The 25,905-nt window shown below is 42.6% G+C and overlaps 2 protein-coding genes across 2 annotated transcripts in view; one reads left to right on the top strand and one right to left on the bottom strand.

The window, feature by feature from the left end:
- The window catches only part of CRY1 (cryptochrome circadian regulator 1), a 39,310-nt gene extending 24,121 nt beyond the window's left edge, over window positions 1-15,189 (bottom strand). The window contains exon 1 of the mRNA XM_075754104.1: window positions 14,593-15,189. Coding sequence (XP_075610219.1) covers window positions 14,593-14,750 — 158 coding nt within the window. The 5' untranslated portion in view covers window positions 14,751-15,189. The remainder of the gene's footprint in view (window positions 1-14,592) is intronic.
- Window positions 15,190-20,347: 5,158 nt separating this feature from the next.
- MTERF2 (mitochondrial transcription termination factor 2) lies at window positions 20,348-25,905 on the top strand. Its single transcript, XM_075753926.1, has one exon. It carries the CDS (start codon window positions 24,677-24,679, stop codon window positions 25,868-25,870), a length of 1,194 nt encoding a protein of 397 aa, XP_075610041.1. The 5' UTR covers window positions 20,348-24,676; the 3' UTR covers window positions 25,871-25,905.

Genomic DNA, 25,905 nt, shown 5'->3' on the forward strand with positions numbered 1-25,905 from the left:
GACTGAGAAGTATCACAAATTTGATGTACCTATATACAAGTACTCGATATTTTATCAGTATATTTTCCTGTTTGACTGCCACCAACCAATGTGTCTTAGTGCGAGCAGTATATTCTTATGAAACTTTAAGAAGATTAAGCTCAGACAGGATTTAAATGTTATGTACACTCCACCGCATCCTTTGGCAGCAAGCCATAGTAATATTTTCCTATTACCAAATCAAGGTCACAGAGGCATGCCTTAATATATTACATTGTTTCAGCAAATACCACATACAACTTCCACATCCTAAAAAGGCATACAATAATACATTTCATAGAGGTATTATCCTTTAAGCTTATACACAAGAGCAGGAAAAAGTTCATGTTATTCAACTCTACATACTTAAGGGAAGCGGCTGTAGGAGCTAACTAATCTCCTGCAGGGCTGCTCTACAGTCAGCAGAGAAAAAAAAACAACCAGCTCCTTTAGAGTGCAATTCAGGACTTCAGCATCTTTCATAACTTAGTAAGAGCTGATCCACATGCAGAAACAAACCCAAACACAGACCATGAAGTGCGTCACTTGGCTTTTTCCCTCTAATATTTACTACTGTTATAATCTTCAAGCCAAAACAGAGCTGTGATGGAGGAAGAATGCAAGATACGCCCAAGCCCACATACAGCTGAAATATTCATAATTGCTGTAAAAGAGGTTCTTAAATTCAACTCTTGGAAAAAGGATGAAACAAAGGGCTTCAAACAGTAATTGAGAGAAAGCAATGTTTAAAATTTAATCTCTCCAAGCTGAGTCCTTTCGGGTGCATCTTCTTTGAAACTAAGTAGTAAAGACCATTTCACATATGGAGTGGGACTAGAATACCAACTACAGCAAGCAATACTGCTCTATTAAGAACAACAAAATTGTTTGAATCTAACGTAGTTTACATTGGACACAAAGCTAGCATTTCCTTACGTATCACTCCTCATTAATTTCTTTCCAACTGAACTATCTTTTCAAGATTAGCATTCCCTAAAGGAAGAAAACACAAAATTTTTGTCCTATTCAAAAGGCATTCATAATCTTCCAAATAGCAATCTGCATTTGGTTCTTATTTTGTGAGCCATACGTCAGAGCAAACAGCGTATTTAGCTTCTGTAAAGATCTGGATCTTACCTTCACATTCAAAGGGCACCTATTATTCATCTAAACTACTCCCATATAACTAGGAACAAGCATCTCGAATTACTTGCTTGTTACAAAGGTCAGTCTTCTGGTGATATGAGACTAACAGGCTCACAGTTTCCTAAATCTCTCTCCCAGTGTCTTCCATTCTTTAATGTATATATTCTGTGTTTATTTTTCTCTAATCCTCTAATTCCAATCTGATAAATCAGAGTGCTTATTATTTGACTTTAATTCCTTATGCCTACTCTTTCCAGAGAGAGACTAGTTGGATACATAAAGGAAAAACCCAAGAGGAAACAAATGTATTTGTAGTGGGAACAGCTGGGGAAATAGAACCTAGAAGCAAATTACAAAATTAAGTTACTTGAGAGTACAGTCATGCTCATATTTAAATAAATTTAAAACTCCTTATTCTCATGTACCCAAGTTCTCTTATTTAAAAGAGTAGCTCATAAGGCTTGATGTAATTAAACCAGAGCTGGCCTGCTTCATAAAATAGTTCGGCCACATTATTTTCAGCAATCTAAGCTGTCCATGAGAAAGTAACAGCTACGGCTCATTTCAAAAGAGCAAGTGTGATAAGAGCACTACAAGATACAGTCTTGCAATCTGATTCTGAAGGACAAATTTTATACTGCCCCTCATTTACTTTAATAAAACCCTTTCACTTTACTTGCATTAAAGTGACCTTTTTAGGTTATAATTACTGCTAATGAGATTTTGCAGTTTTAAGTTTCCTAGAAATGAAACTGCAGAAAATGAATATATTGCTTAACTACACTGTATAAATTGCAAGTCCTTAAGGTGTAATTCCATTGTCTCTGGTTTCTCATATCTGAAAAATCTATTAAACTAATACAAGAGAATTAAGGACAGAGCTGAAATCTACTAGCAAGCACAGAAATTGGTAGAAAGTGTTGAAAACAGAAAAAAACCCTAAAGCCATTCCTGAAAAATCTTAATTAAAACTGACTGGATTTCATCTCTGTGTTGCTTGTCTTATGGTGGTGAGACATTCAGCATTATCCTACCTTCCCATTGCCAAAGTTTTCTGAACTGGTCTTTCAAACCGGAAATTAGTCATTTATATCTGAATACAAGGTAAACATGAACAAAATGTGTTTAGGTTTTCCAGTAATAATCATGTAGAAAAAAAAATCAACATTTTTTAAAAAAACAAAACATCCCAAATAACTGAAACAGCTTTGTTTATTGAGCTGCATAAATCCAGAAAAATCCCACTTTGTCCCAAACTTTCTTAGCATATGAGTAGACTAATGGAGGTAATGGTTCACTTCATGCTGCAGAGGCCTTCCATCTCAAAGTCTAGAGCTGATGAAAAAGATGCACGGAGCTCAGTAACATAAGCCCTGGTAAACAAAACCGAAATATAGCTCAGGACATAATAGACAAAAAAAAAAATCAAATAACCTCTAGATAAACATGCTACCTTCATCTGCCACAACTGCAGCAGTTTACTGCAATACTGAAGGTCAGGACCTACAGAAAGTACCTCACTTGAAGTAACTGTACAATGTATATTTTTCAAGATTAGTTAAGTGGAACATTCTGATAACTAAAAAGTGATATTCAATCGTCTCTGCAGATGTGATAGTAGTTTAGATGAAGAATTATTTTATGAAGAATTAAACCTTTATTAGAACAACTGTATTTTTATACTTTACTTGTTTTCCCTGTCTACACATTCCTTTCAGAAGGCAGGAATGAATTACCAAAACTCACCTCCTGAACAGTCACAGACTTTTTATTACTCTGACTGTTGAAAGAATAAAGGGAGACAACTGGAAAACATCATCCTATACAGGATCACTTTATTTTTTCCAGTTTGCTTGTGCCAAGATCAGAATTAATAGCAACACAAAAGATGCAGACAGGAACACTGCCAATTTAAAGGAAAAAAAACCGGGGTGGGGCGTGGGGGGTGTGTGTGCCAAGCCCACCTTCCTGAAGGTGGATAAACTTTGTTGGAGGCAAAGAGGTTAAAATAAGAGCAGTTGAATAACAACGGAAACTGTTAGCATTCCAGAAAAAGCAATACTCCAGACACTCCTAAGAAAGAAGTTTTTTGTTGGGTTTTGTTGGTTTTTTTAAAACTCCAGAGTTACTTCTATAGGCAAAAATGATAGGGGAGCATTTGTAGGGCTCTGAGCTCTGGAAACTTAATCACCGCTGATAAGTATTATTGCTATGCAGAACCTTCAAGCACGAAGCGATGTTCCCCACTAGAGGTCAAACCGAAGAAAAGCAAACATCAAGGGGCAAGACCAAAGAGGTGAAAAAAAAGGGGGGGAAACGGGGAAACGGGAGACAGACACGACACGGGGGGAGTCTGCAAAGTCTGCAGCTTCCATTACTACATGTCTCATAACCTGATCATTTCCTTACACCGTTTGTAAGAAGAACATTTCAATATGAATCAACAAAAATAGTTTCCTAAAGTAGGTCGTTGCTGCGGCAACCGGGCGGCTGTTTGGACTACTCCCTGCCACAATGACCTACTTTTCCAGTCATATGTAACCCTTGTAGAAAGGGCCCAACTTCTCCTTCCCTTCCGAGCTGCTCCGAGAGGATTCCCGTACCGTGACTGAACTTTATTCCTAACCGGGACAAGGAAAGGCTTCGAGCAGGTACAAGCAGCGGGTCGGTTCTGCTCCTCCGTGTCGTATTTAGAAGCGGTGCCTGCTAAAGGTTAAGTGAAACCTAATATGTGCTCGGAGTTCAAAAAGCACCAAGCCAGTGTACAAAAACGGAAAAGCTGATTAAAAAAAAAAAAATAGAAGGGGAAGGTGTGAAAGTGAACAGCAGCTTGTGAACAGCATGTCCCCTGCCAGAATCAACAGCTGGCAGCAAGCTTCAGCACAAACTGCCTGCTTCAGCACTACCAGCCAAGCATGAGCTACCGGACATAATCCTTTATTACAGGCCTAAATAATATTAAATCTGCATAAAAGAAAATCCCTCATGAAGGCCAGGTAAAAGCTAAGACGTTTTTAAACCCTATTTCACACTGCACAGATGGTGGAGGAGGGGAATACAAAGGTACCACGCAAACCCCGGAAGTAACATCAGCAATTACTTAATTTCCTGTTGCTGTTAATGACCATTAACCTTATGACAAAGGAAAAAAAGATTACCAGTGCAACCTTTCATTGAGCTGTATCTTAACCTCATGAAGAAAATAAAGATTATCTCTGTAGAAATAAGCCTACAAGGCTTCAAATGTCAATTATGCTGACTTTGATCGATTTATGCAAACCCTAAGTTCAAAAGCTTTCATTCCAAGTAAAATTTAAGAGGCAAGCACAAGACACTAACACTTCCAAGCGAAAGGCAACTCACTCCAACAAAAGGCCAGCTATGCATTACCATATAGTACATCCTAATTAAACTCTGGTTAACAGAAAGATTCTGACAGGTATAGCCCATCCTATGACAGCAAAAAGCAAAGCACACACAGCAAAGCTCTCCCAAGTTTACTTTACCTTAAGTCTTCCTAAAATTTTTAAGTTCAGCAGGAAAAATACTGGAATCTATGACAATATGGTATTGTGAGTGGAGAAGAGTTTTTGAAATTTCTCCCACACTTTCACTTGGGAACAAATCATATATAATGAGATAATTAGTCCTGCAAATCTCACACTCTTCAAACAGAGGAAAAAAACCAAACTAAAAATTATTTTATGTTACCATTGCACTTGACAAACCATACAGCAGCAGCTGCAACGGTAGGATTCTTGAATAGACTAGGAGAAGAAAAAAAAATCATAGAATTAAAAAAAATAATCAAAAAGGCTGCTGCTGATAAAGCAACATCTGATCACCAGTAATGCTTTTCAGATTGAAAGCGTGACCTCCAGTGCCAAAAACACAAACTCCATTGTGCTGTCCCATATGGAAGTAGTAAAGAACTGGAGTAAAACTTTCAGTAAATGCAGCATTGAAGAACTACTTTTTGGCAAACTAACACAGTGTTTCAGAGTTGGCCCTGAAAGAGAAAGGTTTGTGGAGTTATATTTGAAAGAATCCAGAAAGCCAAAATCTAAAATGTAAAAATAGGAAGATCCACATTATCCTCACAAACCCATGATTTTCTTCATGGTTTAGAAGAAAAACACACTACCACTGAAATAAAGTACGTCTCATCAGTAAATTTATTGGCAACTAGCTTACAGAAAGGAAATTTCAATCAAATGAAAAAAACCTCTGCTCACTGAAAACCACCATGACTACATGATCAAAACCAATCTTTATATAGATTTCCTCAGATTATGAAAGTCTTAAAATAAAAGGGGAAAATATACCATAATTAAATTATTGAACTATCTATATCACAGGAATTCACAACATTTTCCATTGTCATAAACTGAAGAAACTACTCATTAGTAGATGTTTCCAGGTTAAAGAGTACACTGGAGAAAAAGAAAATGAAGAAGTCACTCATTACAAATCATTTAAAGAAGCATTCACGGGATTTGGGATATACTGCATAACAACAGTAAATAGCTACACTGTCTAAAAAGAAACACTGATAAAGCACAGTAGACTAGATCTTACTAAGCTTGTCATCTACTGAAAAATAATGATGGAAAGCCACAGGAATGATCCCTAGGCAACCCAAATAAAACAAATAATTCAGATGACATCCTTTGCTTGATCACCGTCATTAAGGCTTGGATAGTTTCCACTTCCTGAGTTGAGTAGGAAGACTTAAGAAAACAAAGAACAAACCCAAAATACAACCTCTTCCCCAAAGACCTTTCTGAAACCTGGATGGCAAAAATTACTTCGTAGAATCTTTTATTTTAAATGCATATGTCAGTTTTACAGTGGTAGCGTCATGCCTCTCCCATGAGAGGGGAATAAGGGAAACAATAGCAGGCAATCTCTGCTAAAAGCTGTATTGTTCTCTTTTTCTACTTTAAGACTCCTAGAAAAAAAATTGTTTATTCTCAAGAACGTGAAATATGAAGAATAGGAGAAAAAAAACCCCAAACAACACACAACAAAAAACCCACACTTGATGCCACAGAATTTACAGGCAGAAAATTTCAACTCAGAGGAAAGAAAAATGTACTCCATTCTTCAATTAATCCAGTGTATTGGAAATCAAATCATCCAGTTGCTCTATAAAATGGAGTCTCACAATTCTCTGTACACTTCTCCAGTACTTCAGCACTGCACACACAGATTGCGAAACAGAGATAAAGCTTGCCATGGTGTTCTATATCTTTAGGGCACAGCAAAATTTTAACTATCAGACCATGATCATGTTTTATGACCTATACAAAGCGTGAAGTAGCAAGCAACCTACATGAAGGGGTTACCTATTTATTTACTCATCTTTCTGATGAAACTTGCCCTCCTATTTCTGTTCTTTCGATCATTATTTTGCCCTTTCCCCCCCCAATTGCAGCACAGTTTACTCTTCGCTTACAAGTTAAGTAGAATATTGGCATTAAGAAAACAAAACAAAAAACCTGTTTTTCATCCAAGTGCTGAACTCCACAGGTTCCTTACTATAAAAAGTAAAGCATTTCCTAGGTCATGCATTCCACACTTTGGATAAATAACAGATAGAAAAATCCAAGTTTTCCTTACAGGAGTTGCTCCTAAGTAGACAAGTAGACTGTGCTGTAGATATTTCATCTCCACCACTGAAGAATCAATAACATCATGTATTCATACTTCACAACTTCCCTGATTGAGCTTGAACAGATTTTTTTTCCAATGTTTCTGGTTTTCGTTATGAAAGGATAGGAGTTTGTGTTCTGAAAGGAATCAAACTTACAGTGCAATAATGTTGCAGCCTTTACTTCCCAGGGCTGTGCAAGAGTCACAAGCACACTAACTGATGTTAAAAAAGGAATGCATGTGACTGAACAGGAAAGGAAATGCTTTCCTACAAATCAAGAAACACTGAGATAAGGTAAGTTTCAAAAGCAGGCCCAGAAAATTTCTATAGTTTAGTTGCAGGAGGAAGCAACGCACAACACAAGAGCTCAGCTCAGATGTATACGATATCACATGCCTGTCAACACAGAAATCAGCCTTGCAGCACACATCCTGACCAATGCTGAACTGGAAGAAATCCCTTCCATCTCTGACAATCTGAATAGGCTCCAACCTATTGCAAGAAACTTGCAGAGTTAGCACTTTTTAAAGAGATTATAAACCACAGTTTGACACCTGAATTTACTTCCAAAACCCTGAGTATTACCAAATCCTTATTTCCTACCCAGGTTTACCAATACAGACTTTCAGACCTTTCAAATACTAATGCAATTTAAAAAAGTATCAAAGCATAAAATGGGGTGGGATATTTTAGGAAGCTCTGTTCACCGCAGCTCAGCTACTCTCTACAATAACAAGGCTCATGTGTTCATTTTTAATAATATCTCACCATTAGTAATTGGTCTGCTCTCAGAATTCATAACTGCTCCAAAAGTGTAGATATACATTTAGACTTTTGCCATAGCTGTCTCCCGTTTACATGCTTGAAACAGAACATTGCAATATTGACCTGTTTTCCCCAGTCCTTTCCAGTCTATCCTTCACCTCCACTAAAGCTTTATTTCTGCATAAAGAAACATTTACACACACAAAACTCTAAAGCAGTGAAAGCAAATGCTTTATGGTGACCTGAAAAATATATGGAGGCTTTGGGGTTAGAAGAACACTGCAATTATAGTTCACCTGTTGACCTAGATTGCAAAGAACTTGAAAGCCAGACGTATACAGAAGCACACAAACTAACCTTGCTCCACATTTACAGGTCTGAAAAAATTAAGTAAAATGTATTGTACCAAAATACCGTGAAATTCTTACCCCAGTAATCAAATCCAGTCCTTTCCTAGAGGTAACCAAAGGCACAGCTATTAAATCTGCTAAAACGTGCTATGCAAATTACTAAGCCTGTAAAACGCCAAGCCACGTACTCCCACGCTACTTACACAACCGAAAGATGCTCAAACAGACTTTTGCCTTTTTAGATTATTATGGGAAGGTCACAAAATTCCCTAAAGTGAAGGGTTTCTTTCAACATACAAATTAATACATCACAGACTTCAGCATAACTTCCAGACTGAAAAGATGGCTGACTTCACTGGCAGCTTGACCTTCCTCCTATCACAGGTTATATAACTAACCTGAAAACCTGCCAGGCATCAAGGGGGTACAGAAAAGAATCACTTTCCTGGAAAATAAAGGCTTCCATGCTGTAGATAAACCATCAGAAACCAAAAAGTTCAGGTGGTACAGTGATAAACAGCTTTTTCTGCAATATTGCATGGTGAGATATGTTTAGAGTTGCTTCTATTGGTAGGAATGAAGATGTTTTCGTCAGCTGGAGGGAAATATACTTGATTGCATGAAAGTGGCCAAAAGAGGATGAAAATATCTAAAATAATTTGCTTTGAAGGACTGACGCAGAATTCATTGATGCTGATCAGCCACATACTGATCAGCTGGGGGGGAAAAAACATTTCTGTATTCTTGATTGCCTAAAAAAAAACTGCTTTCATGTTCATCACAGATGGTGTTTGTTGTGGGTTATCACCCTCTCCTTTTATGACCAAAGGAGGTAACACCACAAGTTGCAGACAGATTACCTTCTCCTGCTCAAATAAAGAACGTAATCTATTGATACTTATGTAAAATAAAACAAAAAAAACCCCCAGAATTCTGATCCCAAGAGAGAAGGAAGACTGAAATAATCCTATGGAGCTGTCTCAAGACAGAATTTGTCCCTTGATGCTCAAAGTCCACACACTACTCTTAGTTATCAAGGACACTCCACCTACATCTTCTCTTGATATCCTCAAAGTTGGAGATTGGTGATGTAAAAATCAGGTCTCTAAAACCTCAAAACTTCTTAACCTGAGGAATTAGATTCCTTCAAGATCAATCTTGCAGTCAAAAAGCAAATTGTGTAAATGCTCAGTGGAATTCTTCTGTCCTATAACAACTGCTGCTTGGAAAAAAACCAACTTATTGAGCACTTCGTATAAAATTGGATTTGCCGTACCGCCTGCTCTCTGCAGACCAACTAGTGCAGATTTCTTGTCCAATTTAATAGTAGTTACATTATGGAATCTGGCGATACAAGATCATTCACCAAAATAACAAACAAGCATAGTGTAACTTCTCAGCTGGCAGGGTTATTTCTCACATTCTGACAGTTTGACAAAAACTAAATTGGGCCTCTCCCCTAACACAATAAAAAGGCCGATACTTATTTTTGACAATACAACTTCAAAGGGCATCAACACACGGCAAGCCACAGACGAAGCCGATAAGGACCTTCCAAAAAACACCCAGTGGTTACTACGCACATGAGCAATGCAGGCCACAGTTACATGGCCATTTTAATCTGGCTCGAATTCATACTGCCACTGAAAGAAATGGTACCTGCCCTTCCCACTCTCGCCTTTTCGCTGCTACTACTACTGCGATGTTTTTGCTAGCGCAATCTACCACAGAGCTAATCCTACCAAAACTGGTAACTAATCTCTTTTGGACAGATTGATGAGCTAACCTGGTTGACCACAGGGCTGTGTGCTATCACGAAAGGGTGGAACCACTCCTTTCATCAACACTGCAGGATTAAAACAATGAGGACATACGTCAGCGTGGCTCAATGACGTACTTTGTAAATCATAGGACTAGATCATATAACACCATGAACTACAGAGGGAATCGCTGAACTGTGGGCACTTTTGGGGTAGACAGTGCTTTGTATGAAAGAGGACAGATGGGCAACCTAGGTGCATGGCACTGGAGGGTTTCTCCAATCTAACCACCGGTATCACAGAACTACCATCTGAAAACAAGTTACCGCTCTTCGATAACAGATTTTGAAATTTACAGATTAATCACCCTCAAATTAATGGGCTGGTTGGACAAAAGTGCTCCAAAGTACGCACTGAGCTAGAGTTGAAGCCACTCATTAAAAGGTATGACAGGTACGTATAGAGCACGGCACAGGAATACTGAAGTTCTCTTGCGGACCTGTTACACTCTGGCTATAGCAGCAGAGTTTAGCACAGACTACCTAATCTGTAAAAGGAACCCCGAAGTATCTACAGAATACGACAAAACTAGTGTTACTCCCAAACTTGATGTATGTCTGTCTTTGTATATGAAAAAAATCAAGAACCTTGCCTCTATATTTTAATGATTGGCTTGATGTTAAATACTTCATAAATCAAACAGATTTTCATCTGAAGTGTTACGCCATGAAAACAAACTTAAGGGGATGTTTTTAGCAGGGAAGTCATAATTATTTTGGCACACTCCTTTTTACATAGCAACCTTGTCACCAAAATTAACAAAGTACAATACACACATTTTGCCTGCCTGAATTACAGATATGATATCATTTAACACTGAAATCACTCAAAGAATAATTCTATTGACAAACTTTCTTCACCAATCCCACATCCAAACAGGTCTCTATAGGACAAATCATTTCCTACACAACCTGAAACTGTAAGCATATTTTCAAAACCAGATGCATAGAATAGCAAAATTTAACAGATGCTACAGAAAGACGTCTAAGTACAAATTTTTTTTAAAACAAGCTCCCATTTCTATGAATTGCAGTGATTGTCCTGGAAATGAAGTATTATTTTTTTTGCTCAGGTTTTTAATTTTTTATATGCTTTGAGGTATGAGTGTTAAAAAAAATTAAATCTTTCTCCTAAATCAATAGGACTATCTGCCATAACAACAGTAGCTAACTTTGCAGGATGTTGAACACATCAATATTCTCACAAAATCTATTAGATACACAAACCAAGTTTTATTACTCTTATTTTAAAAGTGCAAGTTGTTCTCTTCAGGAATTATTAAAACAAGAAATACAAGGATTGGCAAGATTAGACCATCCAATCCATCTTTTTAAATCAATTGCTGCAAGCGAGCCTTAACTAGCATATCAAAAGCATACATACACCCTCAAAAAAGACAAACTAAAAAAGTAAATTATTAGCCAAAGTAAATTCTTATGCAGCAACTACCAGAATGTTTGCATTTCTTTTTAGGTATTGTGATCAGTTGCCACTCTGTACTAAAACCAGGGCTACATGAAACCCTCCCCTCAGTAATATTGCTAAACATGAGATCCCATTCTCCTTAATATGGAAAAGTCTGTGAGCACATAGGAACACATTTTTTCATAAGTAGGTAATGGTTACTTGTTGGAGTACGTAAGTTACATTCTTTGCCTACTCTGTTGACACAATTAGATGCATGCTAATTCCGGTGCCAAACGTTTAAGGGCAATTGACAAAACTTTAAGAGAGCGTTAGACCTATTTTTCATTTAGCCTCTCCCTCTACCATTTCTCCATCACCTTTTACTGCACCAAATAACCCCGCTCTCGTAAGCCTTGATCTGTCAATGACATCGAAAAACTCATTATATAGAAAAAGCATGTCTCAGTGTAAGCACATCTTGATGTATTAGACAGATTGAAAGAAGGAACAATAAGAGGAAACAGAACCAGAAAAAAAAAAAAATAATGAAGTGAGTTGAGGAAGGCCCTGGCATTTGTTACGTAGCATTCACGATTTTAGAACAGGTAGGCTGAATGCCAGGAGAAAGGAGGTCAGTAAGACCATGTGACTGCTTAGTAATTAGACTTGCTCAATAGTGCAATTACAAAAAATATTAGTCATGAGTGTTACATGACTGTTTAAAGAGAAAAGTTAATCAGAAAGCACCTATGTATTAAAGGCTGCTATTTGCCAGATTTAAAACTCATTTTTTAAAAATGAACCATAAGCGGTGACTGCAGAGGGACAATATTACTTCTAACAAGGAACTAAACCTCCTGGTTTCTCGTATTCTTGCACCATTTTTTCTCATATCCATTGTGTTAGATATATTTTGAACTCTGACAGACAAGAGTTTTGACCAGAGCATTAGGACCATAAACTCACCAGAACATAAACTCTTGGGCGTCAATCAACTCAAACTAAGAAAGGACCACTGTAAATTCACACCAGAAGATTACATTTGACTCATGTTCCAAATGCTGAAGGGCCTCTGCTCCTAATCTCAAATAAAATGTTTGACTAATCCAACACCTTACTCCACAAGCATGTAAGCAAGGGTCATCAAGTCTTGGTCTTACGGTCATCAAGTGGCCAAGGAGATAAAATGCTTGATTATTAATTGCAAGTGCTGAATGAGACTGGCAACCAAAAAAACTGCATCACAAATCTTGTGTATGCACATTGTGAATGTGTGTGTTACCACTGGTTAAAAATAACTCATTAAAATTGCTGGAACCTAAAATGGATTCATTCCAAACTAGTAACTGTTCATTTAAATAAGAATTTATTGAGATCATGCTAATAAAAATACAGCTTTAGCAGCCAGTTATTCTATAAAGTTACTGTACTTTAAAAAAAAAAAATCTGAAGGTCTCACAAAACCAGGCTATGAAGGCAGAGAGACTTCCTACTCAAATCCATGTGCAGCATGTGCCTTGAGGGTATTTAAGTCCCAGGAGATTGTCTGAAGTGCTTTGGACAGGGGAGTTGTAATTTACCTTCTTCTGGGACATCTTTGCAGTGCAGAGGGATGGGGGCACAGAAAAACAAAGGGCTAAAAGAAAAGTGCTCCTCTCCATAAAGTAAATAAATAACCAAGCCCACACCACCAAAAACTCAGCCCCTCTAACCAGCAACTAAAAAAAGATGGGTTTCTTGAAATGCAAAATGTAGTGCAGATACTAGTTATCTTTTAGATCACCAAGAACACTGTTAAAGTAAACCAACTACCAAATATATCACACATAAATGTACTCAAGGACTGTATTAGCTAATGATCATATTAAATAGTCATTGAAGAACCAGGGCAGTAGCACTGAAGACATGAACTTCCTTTTGCTAGAATCAAAGTTCACATTTGTCTACCATTCAGTAGTGCAGAGAATATAACCAAAAGCGGTTTAGCATTTCATTTGCAAATACATTAGAAACCTGTGAAGTATTCTCAAGACATGTGATTTCCTTAACACTTAGGCTGGTGACAATTGTCCACGTTCATTTAAAACTTAAGTAGTTGTTCATGCTTCATCCATAAAACTAGGACCTCTGAGCTTTCTTTATAAAAAGTCAGGATTTATTATTCAAAAAAAACCTCTTGTTCAAAACCAACAAAAAAACCTAAAAAGCCTCTATAAAAGAAATGTACATCATGAACCTCAGTGAAGGGAAGTATCTAACAATTATCATTCCTAAGTGGTACGAATGCTATTTTTGTCAGTGAAAATGGAATAGCCATCAAGTTAAAGTTCACAGAAAACATTTAACACACCACACACACCAAACCTCCAAAGGTAAGTTATCTTGGTGTTAAAGTATTTAATGACCTGGGATAGAAATTATTAAATCTGAAAGAAATAGTCCTTGAAGAGAAGTAAGCTGAACCAAAACTCGAAGTATCTCAACTTTGTCATTCTTCTATGACATAGTGTGAAGCCAAGTTTCATCGTGCTTGTTCCATAATTAGGCAACTCTTCTCAGCATCATAGTCTGGGCAGGCTAAGCTCACAGTCATTTCAAGTTCCTGACGCTGGATGCACAGATGATAGAAGAACTCTACTGCATTATCAACCCTTTTAAAAGGGTAACAACTTTCAGACCCCTAGCGATGTTTTAAGTAATCTCACAGGATAAGTACGCAACTGAAGTCCCATTAACCTCTGCCGCCTTATGGCACACATTTAGCATGGAAGCGTCAGCCACAACTCCACAGTAAAGTTCATTTTTATATCAGGTAGGACCACAGCTGGCTCGAAGGTGTAGGAAAAGATCCGTATGCTCTGGAAAGGGACGCTACCTACCCTTCCCTGCAGGAAAGATACCCTGAGAAATTACTTTTGAACCAATCAAGCAGCTTAACAGGTTTTTTTCCCAGCAACGGAATCACCCTGTGCCGGTGCGGGGTTCCTCGTCTGCCCAGAGGCGAAGCAAGCCCTCCAGGCTGCTCCTCCCGGGACCTGCAGCCCGGCTCCCGGCGACGCAGCCCCGCAGCAGCCCCGCTCGGAGCTCCAGCCCGGGCGGGCACCGGGGGCGCGGAACGGCCGCGTGCGAGAACAACCGCCCCCCTTCCTCGGGAAAACCACGGCCTCCCGCCCCGCCCGGGCCCGCGCTCCGCCAGAGGCTTCCCCGCTTCTTCCCCCTTCCTCTCCCGCCTCGGGAGCCGCAGCCCGGGTCGGCCCAGGGGCTGGATATGTAACACCGCCGCCGGAGCCGCGGGGAGGGCGGGCGGGAGGGCGAGGGAAGCCGGCGCTGGCGGCGGCCCAATCGGGCGGCGAGGGGAGGGGATGGCGGGGAAGCAGCGTGACCGCATACATAACGGGGGGGATTAGGGCCCCCGCCGCCCCGCACTCACCGCCACCTGTTGATGCCCACGTTGGAGGAGCCGGCGAACCAGGGGTCCAGGATGTAGACGCAGCGGACCGTGTCGGCGCCCTGGATGCACTCCCGCAGCGCCGGGTTGTCGTGGAGCCGCAGCCCCTTGCGGAACCAGTGCACGGCGTTCACCCCCATGCCGCCGGGCCGGGGGCGCGGGCGCTCAGCGGGAACCGCCGCCGCCCGCGGAGCCGCTCATGGCGCGGCGCCGACGTTCGGCGCCCGGGCGAGCAACGGCCGCCGCCGCCCCGCGCGGAGAAGGGGGGGCCGAGCGGCGCGGGGTCCGCGTGGCCTCGCCTCTTGCGGTTCTAGGACCCGGCGGAGACGGCGGGGGCGGCCGCCCGGCGGGGACGCATCACCCCGCGGAGCCCCCGCGCCGGGGAGAGCAGAGACGGAAGGAGAGAGCGGGATCCGGCGGTCGCTCCGGAGCGGTGGGGTCGTGTCGTGTCCCCCCCCCCTTGCCCGCGGGAAGCGGACGTCGATGCCGGCCGCGCACGCCTCGTGCCAGCCGGCGGCCACCGCCTCGCCGCTCGCCCTGTGACTCTGCGCCGGGCACCGGTGCTCCGCCGACCGCCCCGCCCCGCCCCCTACCGCCGATTGGCCGGGCCCTCCCCCACGTGACCGCCGGTCCTCACGTTTCTGAAGTGTGTTTACTACCAGCGGAGGGGGAGAGGCGGCGCGGGGCGAGGAGGTGCGGGGCACTACCGGCCCCGCTCCCCGCGGCGGGGGGGTCGGCGGCGGAGGGAGCCCAGATCTCGGCAGAAATCCCACCCGCCGGGGTGGTGTGAGGCGGCGGGCCGCGGCGGGGAGTGGCGCCGGGGGGCGGAGACCGTGTTCCTCCCGCCCGGCTCGGGGCGGCGGGACCCGGATGAGCACGGGGCTCCGAGGAGGCTCTTGGCGGCGCCGATTCCTGTCAAGAGCCGCCTGCGCGCACGCGCGGGAGCCGCCGCGGGCGGGGTGGGGAGCGTGCGGCTGCCGGCGCGCGCCCGCTGACCTGTTATGTATAGCGCCTTGCGCGCGCCCGCCGCGGGGGTTGTGCATGCGCGGCGGCGCGTTTCTCCTCACCCCCACCCCACCCCGACAGCGGATGTGGCGGGGTCGCTGTCGCCTGTGGGCCGGGCCCGGCTCGGCTCGGCTCGCCCCGGCTCGCCCCGGCCCATCTCACCGCACCCCATCCCGCGGGGCAGAGGCGGGGCGCTTATGTAAGCGTGTGTGTAGGAAGCCCAGCCCCCGCCGGGTGCCGGTTTGTGCGGGCAGGGGGGACTGCGGCCGCGCTGCCCCCCTCCCCCCCCCCCCCGAGTCTTAGTCCTCGCACGTCCCGCTCGGCCCGGCCCGGCCCCCTGCGCGGGGGGGGGAGGGCGTCTCCCCTCATGTGTTTAAGTTACGTGCCGTTGCTTACGAAACAGTCTGTGTTTCTGTCGGTTCCGGCAGCGGTCCTGAGGTGGTGTATAAAAAAAGCTGGAACAGAACCGCTGAGGAAGAGGCAGAGCTGGCTCGGCCGTGCGGCCTCCTGCTGCGGGAGCTGCTGAAAGAAAACACGTTTTCAAGCGAGTACTGAGCAGCAGAACGAGTTACAATGGTCCCTCTAGCACTGTTAGTAAAGTTATTGTTAGTGAATGGTGTATATCTGACGTCTTTTCTTTTAATTACAGAGTTCAAGCCACCGTCTGCGTGCTGCCGACACAGCAGGTTTCCCCTCCTCTCGTGTGAGCCACTAGGCACGGCTAACTACTGCATGAGGCGACATGCTGGTAGGGCTCAGTAGAGCAATTTCGAGTCTAACAGGGCAGCTCTAGGTGCACATCTGAAAATAAACCTCCACCTGTGGATTGCAGCTCAGATCTACAACTGCCAGAGTGTTTATAGACAAGTGGGTAGCCACAGCCAGAGAAGTTTTATTAGAAATAACAGCTCTCAAGTGGAAGGCAGAGGACTCACGTTAGCAATACTGACCTTTCTTGACTTCCAGAATTCCAAAGCAGGATAGTACTTTAAGAATTGTGGTTGCTCTTTCTACTAAAATATTTTTCTGCTAAGATACACAGAAAGCAAAAGTAAAGTCAACAAAAAGAGACATGCATCACATGTTTCCCTTCATGCTTTTCTTTCCTCGCTTTGAATGACTTAATAAAATGTCATTAATGATGAAGACCTGCTAGCAGCAAAGGCCCCAGCCACGATTAGAATCTCTTCGTTTGTTTTTATACAGATTTTCTTTCTAAAAAGTGTGGAGGCCAAACTGTTCTTAAGCACTTTTCACAATAATAATATTATTGAGTTTTTCAATTATTACTTTGTCATATGTGGAACATCATATTCCACAGCTCATCATTCTGGTCCAAGAACGTGCGGGATCCTGTCACATATCCTTGCTGCAACTCAAACTTTGGGTCACTGTATAGCTAAGCATTGTTTTCTCAATTCATACAAAGTACATTCTTCCTTGCTGTGTTGGGTTTGTGTGGCAAGGTTTTGGTAGCGGGGGGGGGCTACAGGGGTGGCTTCTGTGAGAAGCTGCTAGAAGCTTCCCCTGTGTCTGACAGAGCCAATGCCAGCCGGCTCCAAGACGGACCCGCCGCTGGCCAAGGCCAAGCCAATCAGCACCTCTGTGATAACATATTTAAGAAAGAGAAAAACAGTTAGAGAGCGCTTTTGCAGCCAGAGAGAGGAATGAGAAGATGTAAGAAACTCTGCAGACACCAAGGTCAGTGCAGAAGGAGGGGCAGGAGGTGCTCCAGGCACCGGAGCAAGATTCCCCTGCAGCCCGTGGTGAAGACCATGGTGAGGCAGGCTGTCCCCCTGCAGCACATGGAGGAAGGATGAGGGGGTGTAGCGATTCCACCTGCAGCCCGTGGAGGACCCCACGCCGGAGCAGGTGGAGACACCCGAAGGAGGCTGTGACCCCGTGGGAAGCCCGCGCTGGAGCAAGCTCCTGGCAGGGCCTGTGGATCCGTGGAGAGAGGAGCCCACGCCAGAGCAGGTTTGCTGGCAGGACTTGTGACCCCGTGGGGGACCCACGCTGGAGCAGTTTGCTCCCGAAGGTCTGCACCCCGTGGAGGAGACTCACGCTGGAGAAGGTCGTGAAGGACTGTAGCCTGTGGGAGGGACTCACGTTGGAGAAGGTCGTGAAGGACTGTCTCCTGTGAGAGGGACTCCATGCTGGAGCAGGGGAATGATGAGAGGAGTCCTCCCCCTGAGGATGAAGAAGCGGCAGAAACATCGTGTGATGAACTGACCATAACCCCCACTCCCCATCCCCCTGTGCCGCTGGGGGAGGATGGAGGTTGAAGGTGGGAGTGAAGTTGAGCCTGGGAAGATGGGAGGGGTGGGGGGAAGTGTTTTAAGATTTGGTTTTATTTCTCATTCCTCTACTCTGTTTTGCTTAGTAATAAATAAGATGAATTCCCTCTCTAAGTTCAGTCTGTTTTGCTCGTGATGATAATTAGAGAATGATCTCTCCCTGTCCTTATCTCGACCCATAAGTTTTTTTCCGTTGTACCTTTTCTCCCCTGTCTAGAGAAGGAGGGGAGTGATAGAGTGGCTCTGGTGGGTACCTGGCCCTCAGCCAGGGTCAACCCACCACACTTGCTTTTTTTTGTTGTGTTTTTCGTTTTTATTCTTAAGAAATGCCAGATATTTGCTGAACAATTTTCAAAGAAACAGAAAAAGAAATCTCAGTAGTTAATGACTACTTTCCATCAAGGTCCTTTTAATTCTCTAATTTTTGAGCACAAAATAGATTCCTTATTTTCAAGGACAGTCACCTCACAATATAGTTTCTATTTCAAATGTTTAAACTGCTTTTTCATACTCCTTATGTTCCTTGCTAGCTCCTTACAAGGCTGCGATGCTGAATCAGCATCTACTGATCTGCCTTCTTGGGAATGCTGAGGTGGAAGCAACCCTCCCCCACTAGACCTTACCGTTTCATAACCAAATTGCAACCATGAAAACCATCAGTCTATAAGCTGTTTGTCGCTACAGACTAAATAACAACCGTAGGATATCATTATGTCACAACACCATTTGTTTCTAGCCATGCTTTCCATTCTAAATGGTTTGTTCTTGATTTAAAAGTGAAAGGAAAGTGAAGAATATATTAATTAAAGTGTCAAATCTCAAGGGAAGAGTCTGTCCAACTTAGTAGAAGAAGAAAATAGAATCACAGTTAATCAAGGAACTCATAGAAGTAAACCTCACTACTGTGTTCTCTTGTGGATGACTTTTAAAGAACAGTATTGCTAATTCAGCTAATTTAGCTGGGACCGTGATCGCAAAAATCAAGAGAGTGGGGAGGAGCTAGAAGGGAAAAAAGCTAACATGAAGGTGTGAAATGACAAAAACAAAGAAGCAAGTGTACAATGCATTGTGTGTTACAAATCAGAAGCATTTTAAGATACATCGTTTTAACATCATTGTATGTCATGTATATTCACAAACTTTGTTACCTGTTCTTGAAACAGCAGTTACATAGGAGACCAAGCCTGGACTGGGTTCATAGAGCATGCTTGCTTTCTACAGCAGTTTTCTTCTTCATCAGATTTTTGTCATAGATCTAGTACAGACTGTTGAAAATGTAGCTGACAAAAGAAGTGTTCGCAGAGAACGGTGCTGATTTTCATTCTCTGAAGGATGTTGATCATGCAGACCCAGAGTTAGTTTAAAAAATCCTAACACGCCTAGAAGAATCTTTCTCGTCTAGAAATCATTTACGTGTCTCTTCTGATTTGTTACTCTACCTTTAGAAGAGAAACAGATACAGCTGAAAAAATACGATAGAGGAAGGTGATTATCACCATCACAGCTCATTTAACTTATGAACCACCACCAGCAAAACGCTATAAATCTGGTGACTACATATATGAATGTTATTTTATTCTGTAATAAGTGCAGTCATCATATCAGAAAAAAAACCCCACAGATGTAAAACAAGCCTCCCATCATCACATCAGTGTCGCCTCTCATCCAAATTTGATCCTGGAGAGATTTTTCAGGGTACTGCTTTCAAAAAGAGTAGAAGTGTCCTTGCAGAGGTTAACACCTTTGGTATTGGGAGCAGTAGGGCTTTGACCCCTAGGGTGGTGGGTACCATAACTGTTGTGCCTACAGGGCGCAAGGCCTCACTAGCACCATTATTTCAACTTCAGTTCTGGACAAATAGACGAAACGGACTGTTTCTGTTCCCCACTCAATAGGATCATTTCCTTCCCGTCAGAACACAGGCACTCAAGTCACCCAATTTTATAACCTTCATGTCTTTCCTATGATAATACTTCGAAATTATTGATTTTTAGATAATTTTGATTTTTTTTTTATTTAGTACACTAATTCTCTCTTGAAAGCTGTTTACATCCAACCACCTTTAACTCTTTCTAATCGTAACAAAATCTGTTTTAACAAGTGGAAGAACCTCGGGCGCTTTTGCACCACGAAGAGACCATGCAAGCCCACTCGCCACACTGATGAAGAAGCCATAACCCGCAGCACCCTCGACTCACGCCTGTAGGACGTCAAAGTCCTCCTTTGCTGCAAACTCAGTCCTCATAACTGCACTTCACTGCCACCACCACCCCCCCCTCCGCGGCCGCCACATGGTACATCCTCGCTCCCCCTCCCCGGGCGGCACCGGTGGTAGGGCCCAGCGCGGCGGCGCAGCGCTCCGCGGCGGCGAGCCAGGTCAGGCGCGGCGCGGGGGTGCCGGGCCGGTCCCAGCCGGCTCCGGCCGCCTGACACCAGCCGCGGGGCCCGGGGGTTGGGGGTGCGGGGCGGCGGGTGCCTCAGCGACAGCCCGGCCGAGCACCGGCCGGTGAGGGAAGCTTTGACGCGGCCCTCAGCCCGAACGCCGCTGTTAGTGGGCCGGCTGACGTTATGTTTGGCCTCCCGTGCTTTGACGACAGATGCGGCCGTGTCATAACAATGGCGGGCTGAAGATAAACGGGGCAAGATGCTGAGGAAGCATCGTTTTTTTAAACGATGCGTGGTTGGGAAGGAAACCCTTGGGAGCGAGTCCTGGTTGTAGGCCGCGAGTGACGTTCGGGCCGGGTGACTGGCAGTGAGGGCAGAAGCCAGCTGCGGGGGCCGGGGCCGGGGCCGGGTGGGGAGAGCTCTGCCGGGCTCCCAGCCTCAGCTCCCGAGCTGGCTCCGGGGAGACATCCTCCGCCTGCCCCTCCACCCCGAAGCGGAGTCCAAAGGGAGAGAAAGGGGGGTGGGGTGCGGATAGGGATGGCGTAGGTCCAGGTTTACGTGACCACGCTGGGATTGAGGACTTTCCACTTTCTGTTAAAAGCACCACTTTATGACCTTTGGTTTAAATACTGCTATGCTTTCTTAAGTGGTTTTTTGGGTTGGGGTTTTTTTTGTTTGTTTGTGGGTGGGTTTTTTTTAATGTCTTTCCTAGATATAAAGAAAAGCTTTTTCCACACAAGGACAGTCGAGCAGAAGAACAGGCAACCCAGAAATGCTGGGTCAGCTCCATCCATAGGGGTTTTCAAAACCTGACTGGACAAAGCAGCCTGGCATTACCTCGTAGCAGACCCTGATTTGAGCTCTTGAGGTCTGGATTATCCTAGGATCTTGTCTTGTTTTTTCTAGAAAGCTTTATGTTGGTCTAGCATATTTTTGTAATCCTTCTTTACTTCATTTCCACTACTGACGCAAAACGGGGATTCTTTCAAAGCAGAAGTGTGAATGCTTACTATGCATTAATCTACAAAACTATTACCTATTACCGCTCCAGATTTCTTCACAACTTACTCAAATCCTATCTACACTGCTCTTTTCTGGGTAGATACCTACTCTTCCTGGTTAATTCAAAGTTCAACCTAAGCATTTAGTAGTTTCATTTAATTCTCTACAGGCTGCTAATACCTGGCTACAGTTTGCTGTAATGAGAATGGTAGTGACCAGCATACAGTAGTAGTCATACTGTTGCTCTCTTTAGTGAAGGATTTTGTGAAAAATACAACCTGAACAAGAGTTCAGTTTGCTGATTTTCAAAAAGTGAGATTTTAGTCTCAAAATAAGCTTTCAGAAATTCAAAATTTCTGAATGAAATGAGGGATGAATCAGCCAGTCGATTCTAGTATCCATTTCCTATAGAAGATATACATAGGAGTCTCATTAAATAATGAAACTTATAACACCCCTTTACTCTGTAGATATAGGTCACTGCCAGTGTGCTAGCAAACAGGATCACAGATAACTTCAAGGTTGACTCTAGTTCACTTCCTTATTGCTGTTATGACACCTGGTGATAAGAGGGTGCTGCTGGCAGTGAGAGCAAACATCGCGTCAAAGATGGCTGTTTTTTTTCTTAATCTCTCAATTGATTTACAATCCTCACAGCAATAGAAGTACGTAAAACATTACTGTGGGGTCCTGCATATTAGAACAGTAGTCCAGCATGAGCTTTAAGAGAACTCTGAACTCTTGGAATAGGTTACATACCCTGGAAATGCGATACTGTCATCTATGGACTCTGAAATACACCAAATCATAACTCTTAATCATCTTCTCAGTTTCCATAGAACACCATGACATTAAAATCCATTCATCTTATTTTGCATGCTATGTTTTACTCATTGCTTTACAAGGGCTCCTGAGTACCCCAGTCCAATGCGGTTTGGCAAATAAAGTTTTCCTTCCTTTTATAGTATTCTGTGTTTCTGCATAGATGATCCTCCCTAACAACAGGAAAAAAAAATTATGATGTCAAACATTTTCAGACAACATAAAACTTCTTTTAAGTGAACATAACAGTCATTTCCGTGTCAGATCTTGGAAGAGCACAATTTACTGTATCAGAATTTTTTAAAAGCTCTATAATAGATAAAATGACTGTATGTTAAGTGACTGCATTACTCACAAGGCAGTTTTGTTTAACAGCAGGATTACAGATTGAAGTAAAAGTCATGGTTAGTTATTTTTCCATTTTGTACTTTGGAAGTATCATCTGACATCCCAAACAATTTTAACAATAGTTTATTTTGCTGCAAGTTTCCAGCTGAGCTGAAGCATTAATGAAGAAAGCCCTGATCATTCAGAGATTTACGTACTCTGACTGTACCCACCAAATTCAATAGAACCACTCAGAGTACTCAGACACAGGCGGTTGTGTCACTCCTTGTGGAGGAGAGGCTTCAGTTTACAGTCCCCATGAAACAGTCGCTTTTTCAGGACATGGAAAGGTCAGCACACAAAAAGTCTGTGACTTACCTACACTGTCACTGTTCAGTGCTTTCAGGGAAAAATGGCTTGTTCTGTGGTGGAGCTTGCTGGACAGCACTTCTGAAGTCACAAAGTTTATGAAGATAAAAATCATTAGCCTTGGGGTTATAACACAAGTAGCTTCTTTAGGCAGTCAGATTTTGCCTCAGCGATTTGAAACAATACTAAAAAACAAGTTACCGATAAACAGCTTCTGTTAATAACATAAGTTTGCACATAGGAAATTATGTCTTATTCTGTTAATTTATGATGTAGTAACGTAACAAGAGTCCAGCTTTTAGAAAGTGAAAAACATCAACTTAAAAGCAAAGGTACACTTTCTTGAGATAAAGTATTTCACCCCAGAAAATATTTACCCTTACCTGGCAACTAGATAGAGGCTCTATCACTTAAGTTCTCTAAACAAACCACATATTTCCTGAAAAGATGGGTTATAAAGAAGATTCTAGGGCTCTCGTATAGCTGTTCCTGCAGTAGTCTTCTTGGCCTGTTATGTAGGAGATTAAACTGCATGATTGTAACAGTCTTTTCTCTCCTAAAAAAACCCCAAAACCCAACGAAAACATAATTTAACTTAATGCTCACATAAGTACTTTCTGAAGCATGCTATATTTTGGGAGAGGTGAAAGCAACCGTATAAATAGAATTGTCAAATGCACAATTTTATTTTTTTTTCTCATTTTCAGTTTGAGCAGTTTTAGGCATGTTACCAGTAGCAGCAATTTGTGCGAGTATTTCACAGACCAGCAATTCTCCCTTTCACGCTCTGTGCTTCCAAAAGGTTGTTATGAAAACACCACCTAGGAAGTTAAAGACACACTTGATGATATCTTTCTTTGACTGCTGCAGCTCCTTTGGCCGTTGCAGAGCAGGTGGCAGTGCACGTGCTGTTGGTGATACCTGCAGCCCGTTCGAGCAGAGGTGGGGTATGGGGTTACCCACAACTACCCTACGGTTGCTGCGTGGACCCCAGCCCCGCACCTATTCCACAAGGACACTCTGCCTACTGGGGGTGGCTGGCAACCACAGAAGTGACCTGGAGACAGAAATAAGGTGTCAGTGCAAAGGGCAGCTGTAGCAAAGTGAGTACTGGAAGAGGCAAGTGAAGGCCTGAAGATGTTACAGTGTACTTGCTTCCTCCCCCAAAATACCAGTGTGCATATTCAGAACCCAATTAACAGACTCAGCTAGTGAAAAAACACATAAGGGTTTTGGTGACTTTTTTTTCCCCCGCTTAATTATAACAAGAATGATTTCATAGCAGTTCATTTCAAGGTATGAACTGCTACTGAAGGAGCACCAGGGGGGTCTCTGACACACCAAGGAGCAAGTCACGCTCCTAACAATGCTTGAGAAGTTAAGCAAATACAGTCAGAAGAGTTAAGAAAGATATTTAAGCTGTTTTTTTTTTTAAAATTAATTTAGTAGAATTACTGTCAAATTAAATTGCATGAAACATTCTTCTAATACAGTATGAGTGAGCTGTAATGTAATTAACAATATTAGCTGCAGGAAACGGCTGACAGTTTGGTTCTTGTATGACTGCAAGCATTTATATGGACAGAGCACTGCCCCCACATCAGGTCTGTCGCTTCCACATGTTATTGTTCCAGTGAGACATCCATCAGAATATTAACCTTTCAAAAGTCTTTTTCCCCCCGCCGCTTTCACATGAAAGCTGAATTTTGTGCTAATAACAAAAACCACTGTTGAGAGTAATTTCTTATGCTAGCTCAGTCTAAATATCAATGTCTCTGAGAACATTATGAGGTATAACTTGTGCCTTAAATGTGTTTTCCTGTAGTTGTTGTTCTCTCTATATAGGGCTGAATTCCACGATGTTGAGAGGAGTTGCTCACGGCGCAAAAGATACATTTACTCTTCTGTTGATAAGATCTCAGTACTGTAACCCGGCATTGAATTTTTCATCCGTATGGACTGAAGTAGCAAGCAGAAGCTTCCCAATACATTGCAGTTACACAACTGATACAAAATCAAGAGAGGAAAATAAAAAAAACATTGAGAGTCTCTACAGCTTGTCAGTCGACATTAAGAAAATACGCAGACTAAAGGAATGGGTCCTTCTCCAGGATGTGGCCTACGTTAAAGAAATTGCTGATATCTTACAAGAAATGGGTGCGGATGAGACCACAGTAGCCAACATTTTAGAACGCTGCCCAGAGGCGGTTCTCCATACCCCGGCAGAGATAAACTCTCAAAGAGCTCTGTGGCAATTAGTATGCCAGAATGAAAAACAGCTGATTAAATTAATAGAGCAATTTCCAGAGTCTTTTTTTACTACTGAAAATCATGAGAACCAGAAGGCAAATATACTGTTTTTTCAAGAGTTGGGACTTAAGAATAATATAATCACCAGGTTCTTAACAAGCGCACCCAGTATTTTCTACAATCCTGTTGAGAAAAACAAAAACATGATAGAGACATTACAAAGAAATTATTTAAGTTTAGGAGGTTCTGATGCAAATATGAAGATCTGGATACTGAAGCTACTGAGCCAAAATCCATTTATTTTATTAAATACCTGCGCCTCAATCCAGGAGAACTTGGAGTTTCTCCAGAAGAATGATTTCACTGACCATGAAGTTCTACAGCTGCTGTCCAAACTTAAAGGTTTTATTTTTCAGCTTACTCCTACTACTATGCAGAAAAGTATGTTTTTTTCCAAAAACATCTTTAAGTGCAGCGATCAAGAATTGAAACGGTTAGTGCTGAAATGCCCAGCCCTTCTCTACTACTCTGTTGCAGTTTTGGAAGAAAGATTTGAAGGACTACTGAAGGAAGGAATTTCTGTAGCACAGATTAGGGAGACACCAATGGTGCTGGAATTGACAACGCAAATTCTTCAGTACCGAATTAAAAAACTCTCTGCTTTGGGATATGATATAAAGAGTGGAACTCTAGAAAGCTTGAATGGTACTAAGAAAGATTTTGAAGTCAGTTATGGTAAGATACAGTCAAAGAAGGAGAGACCAATTTTTAATCCTGTTGCTCCTATAAACATTGAAGATTAATTTGAATGCTGTCCTTTACATTATGCACAAGAAAA

The sequence above is a fragment of the Balearica regulorum genome, chromosome 1, assembly GCF_011004875.1.
Source record: "Balearica regulorum gibbericeps isolate bBalReg1 chromosome 1, bBalReg1.pri, whole genome shotgun sequence".
Lineage (NCBI taxonomy): Eukaryota > Metazoa > Chordata > Aves > Gruiformes > Gruidae > Balearica > Balearica regulorum.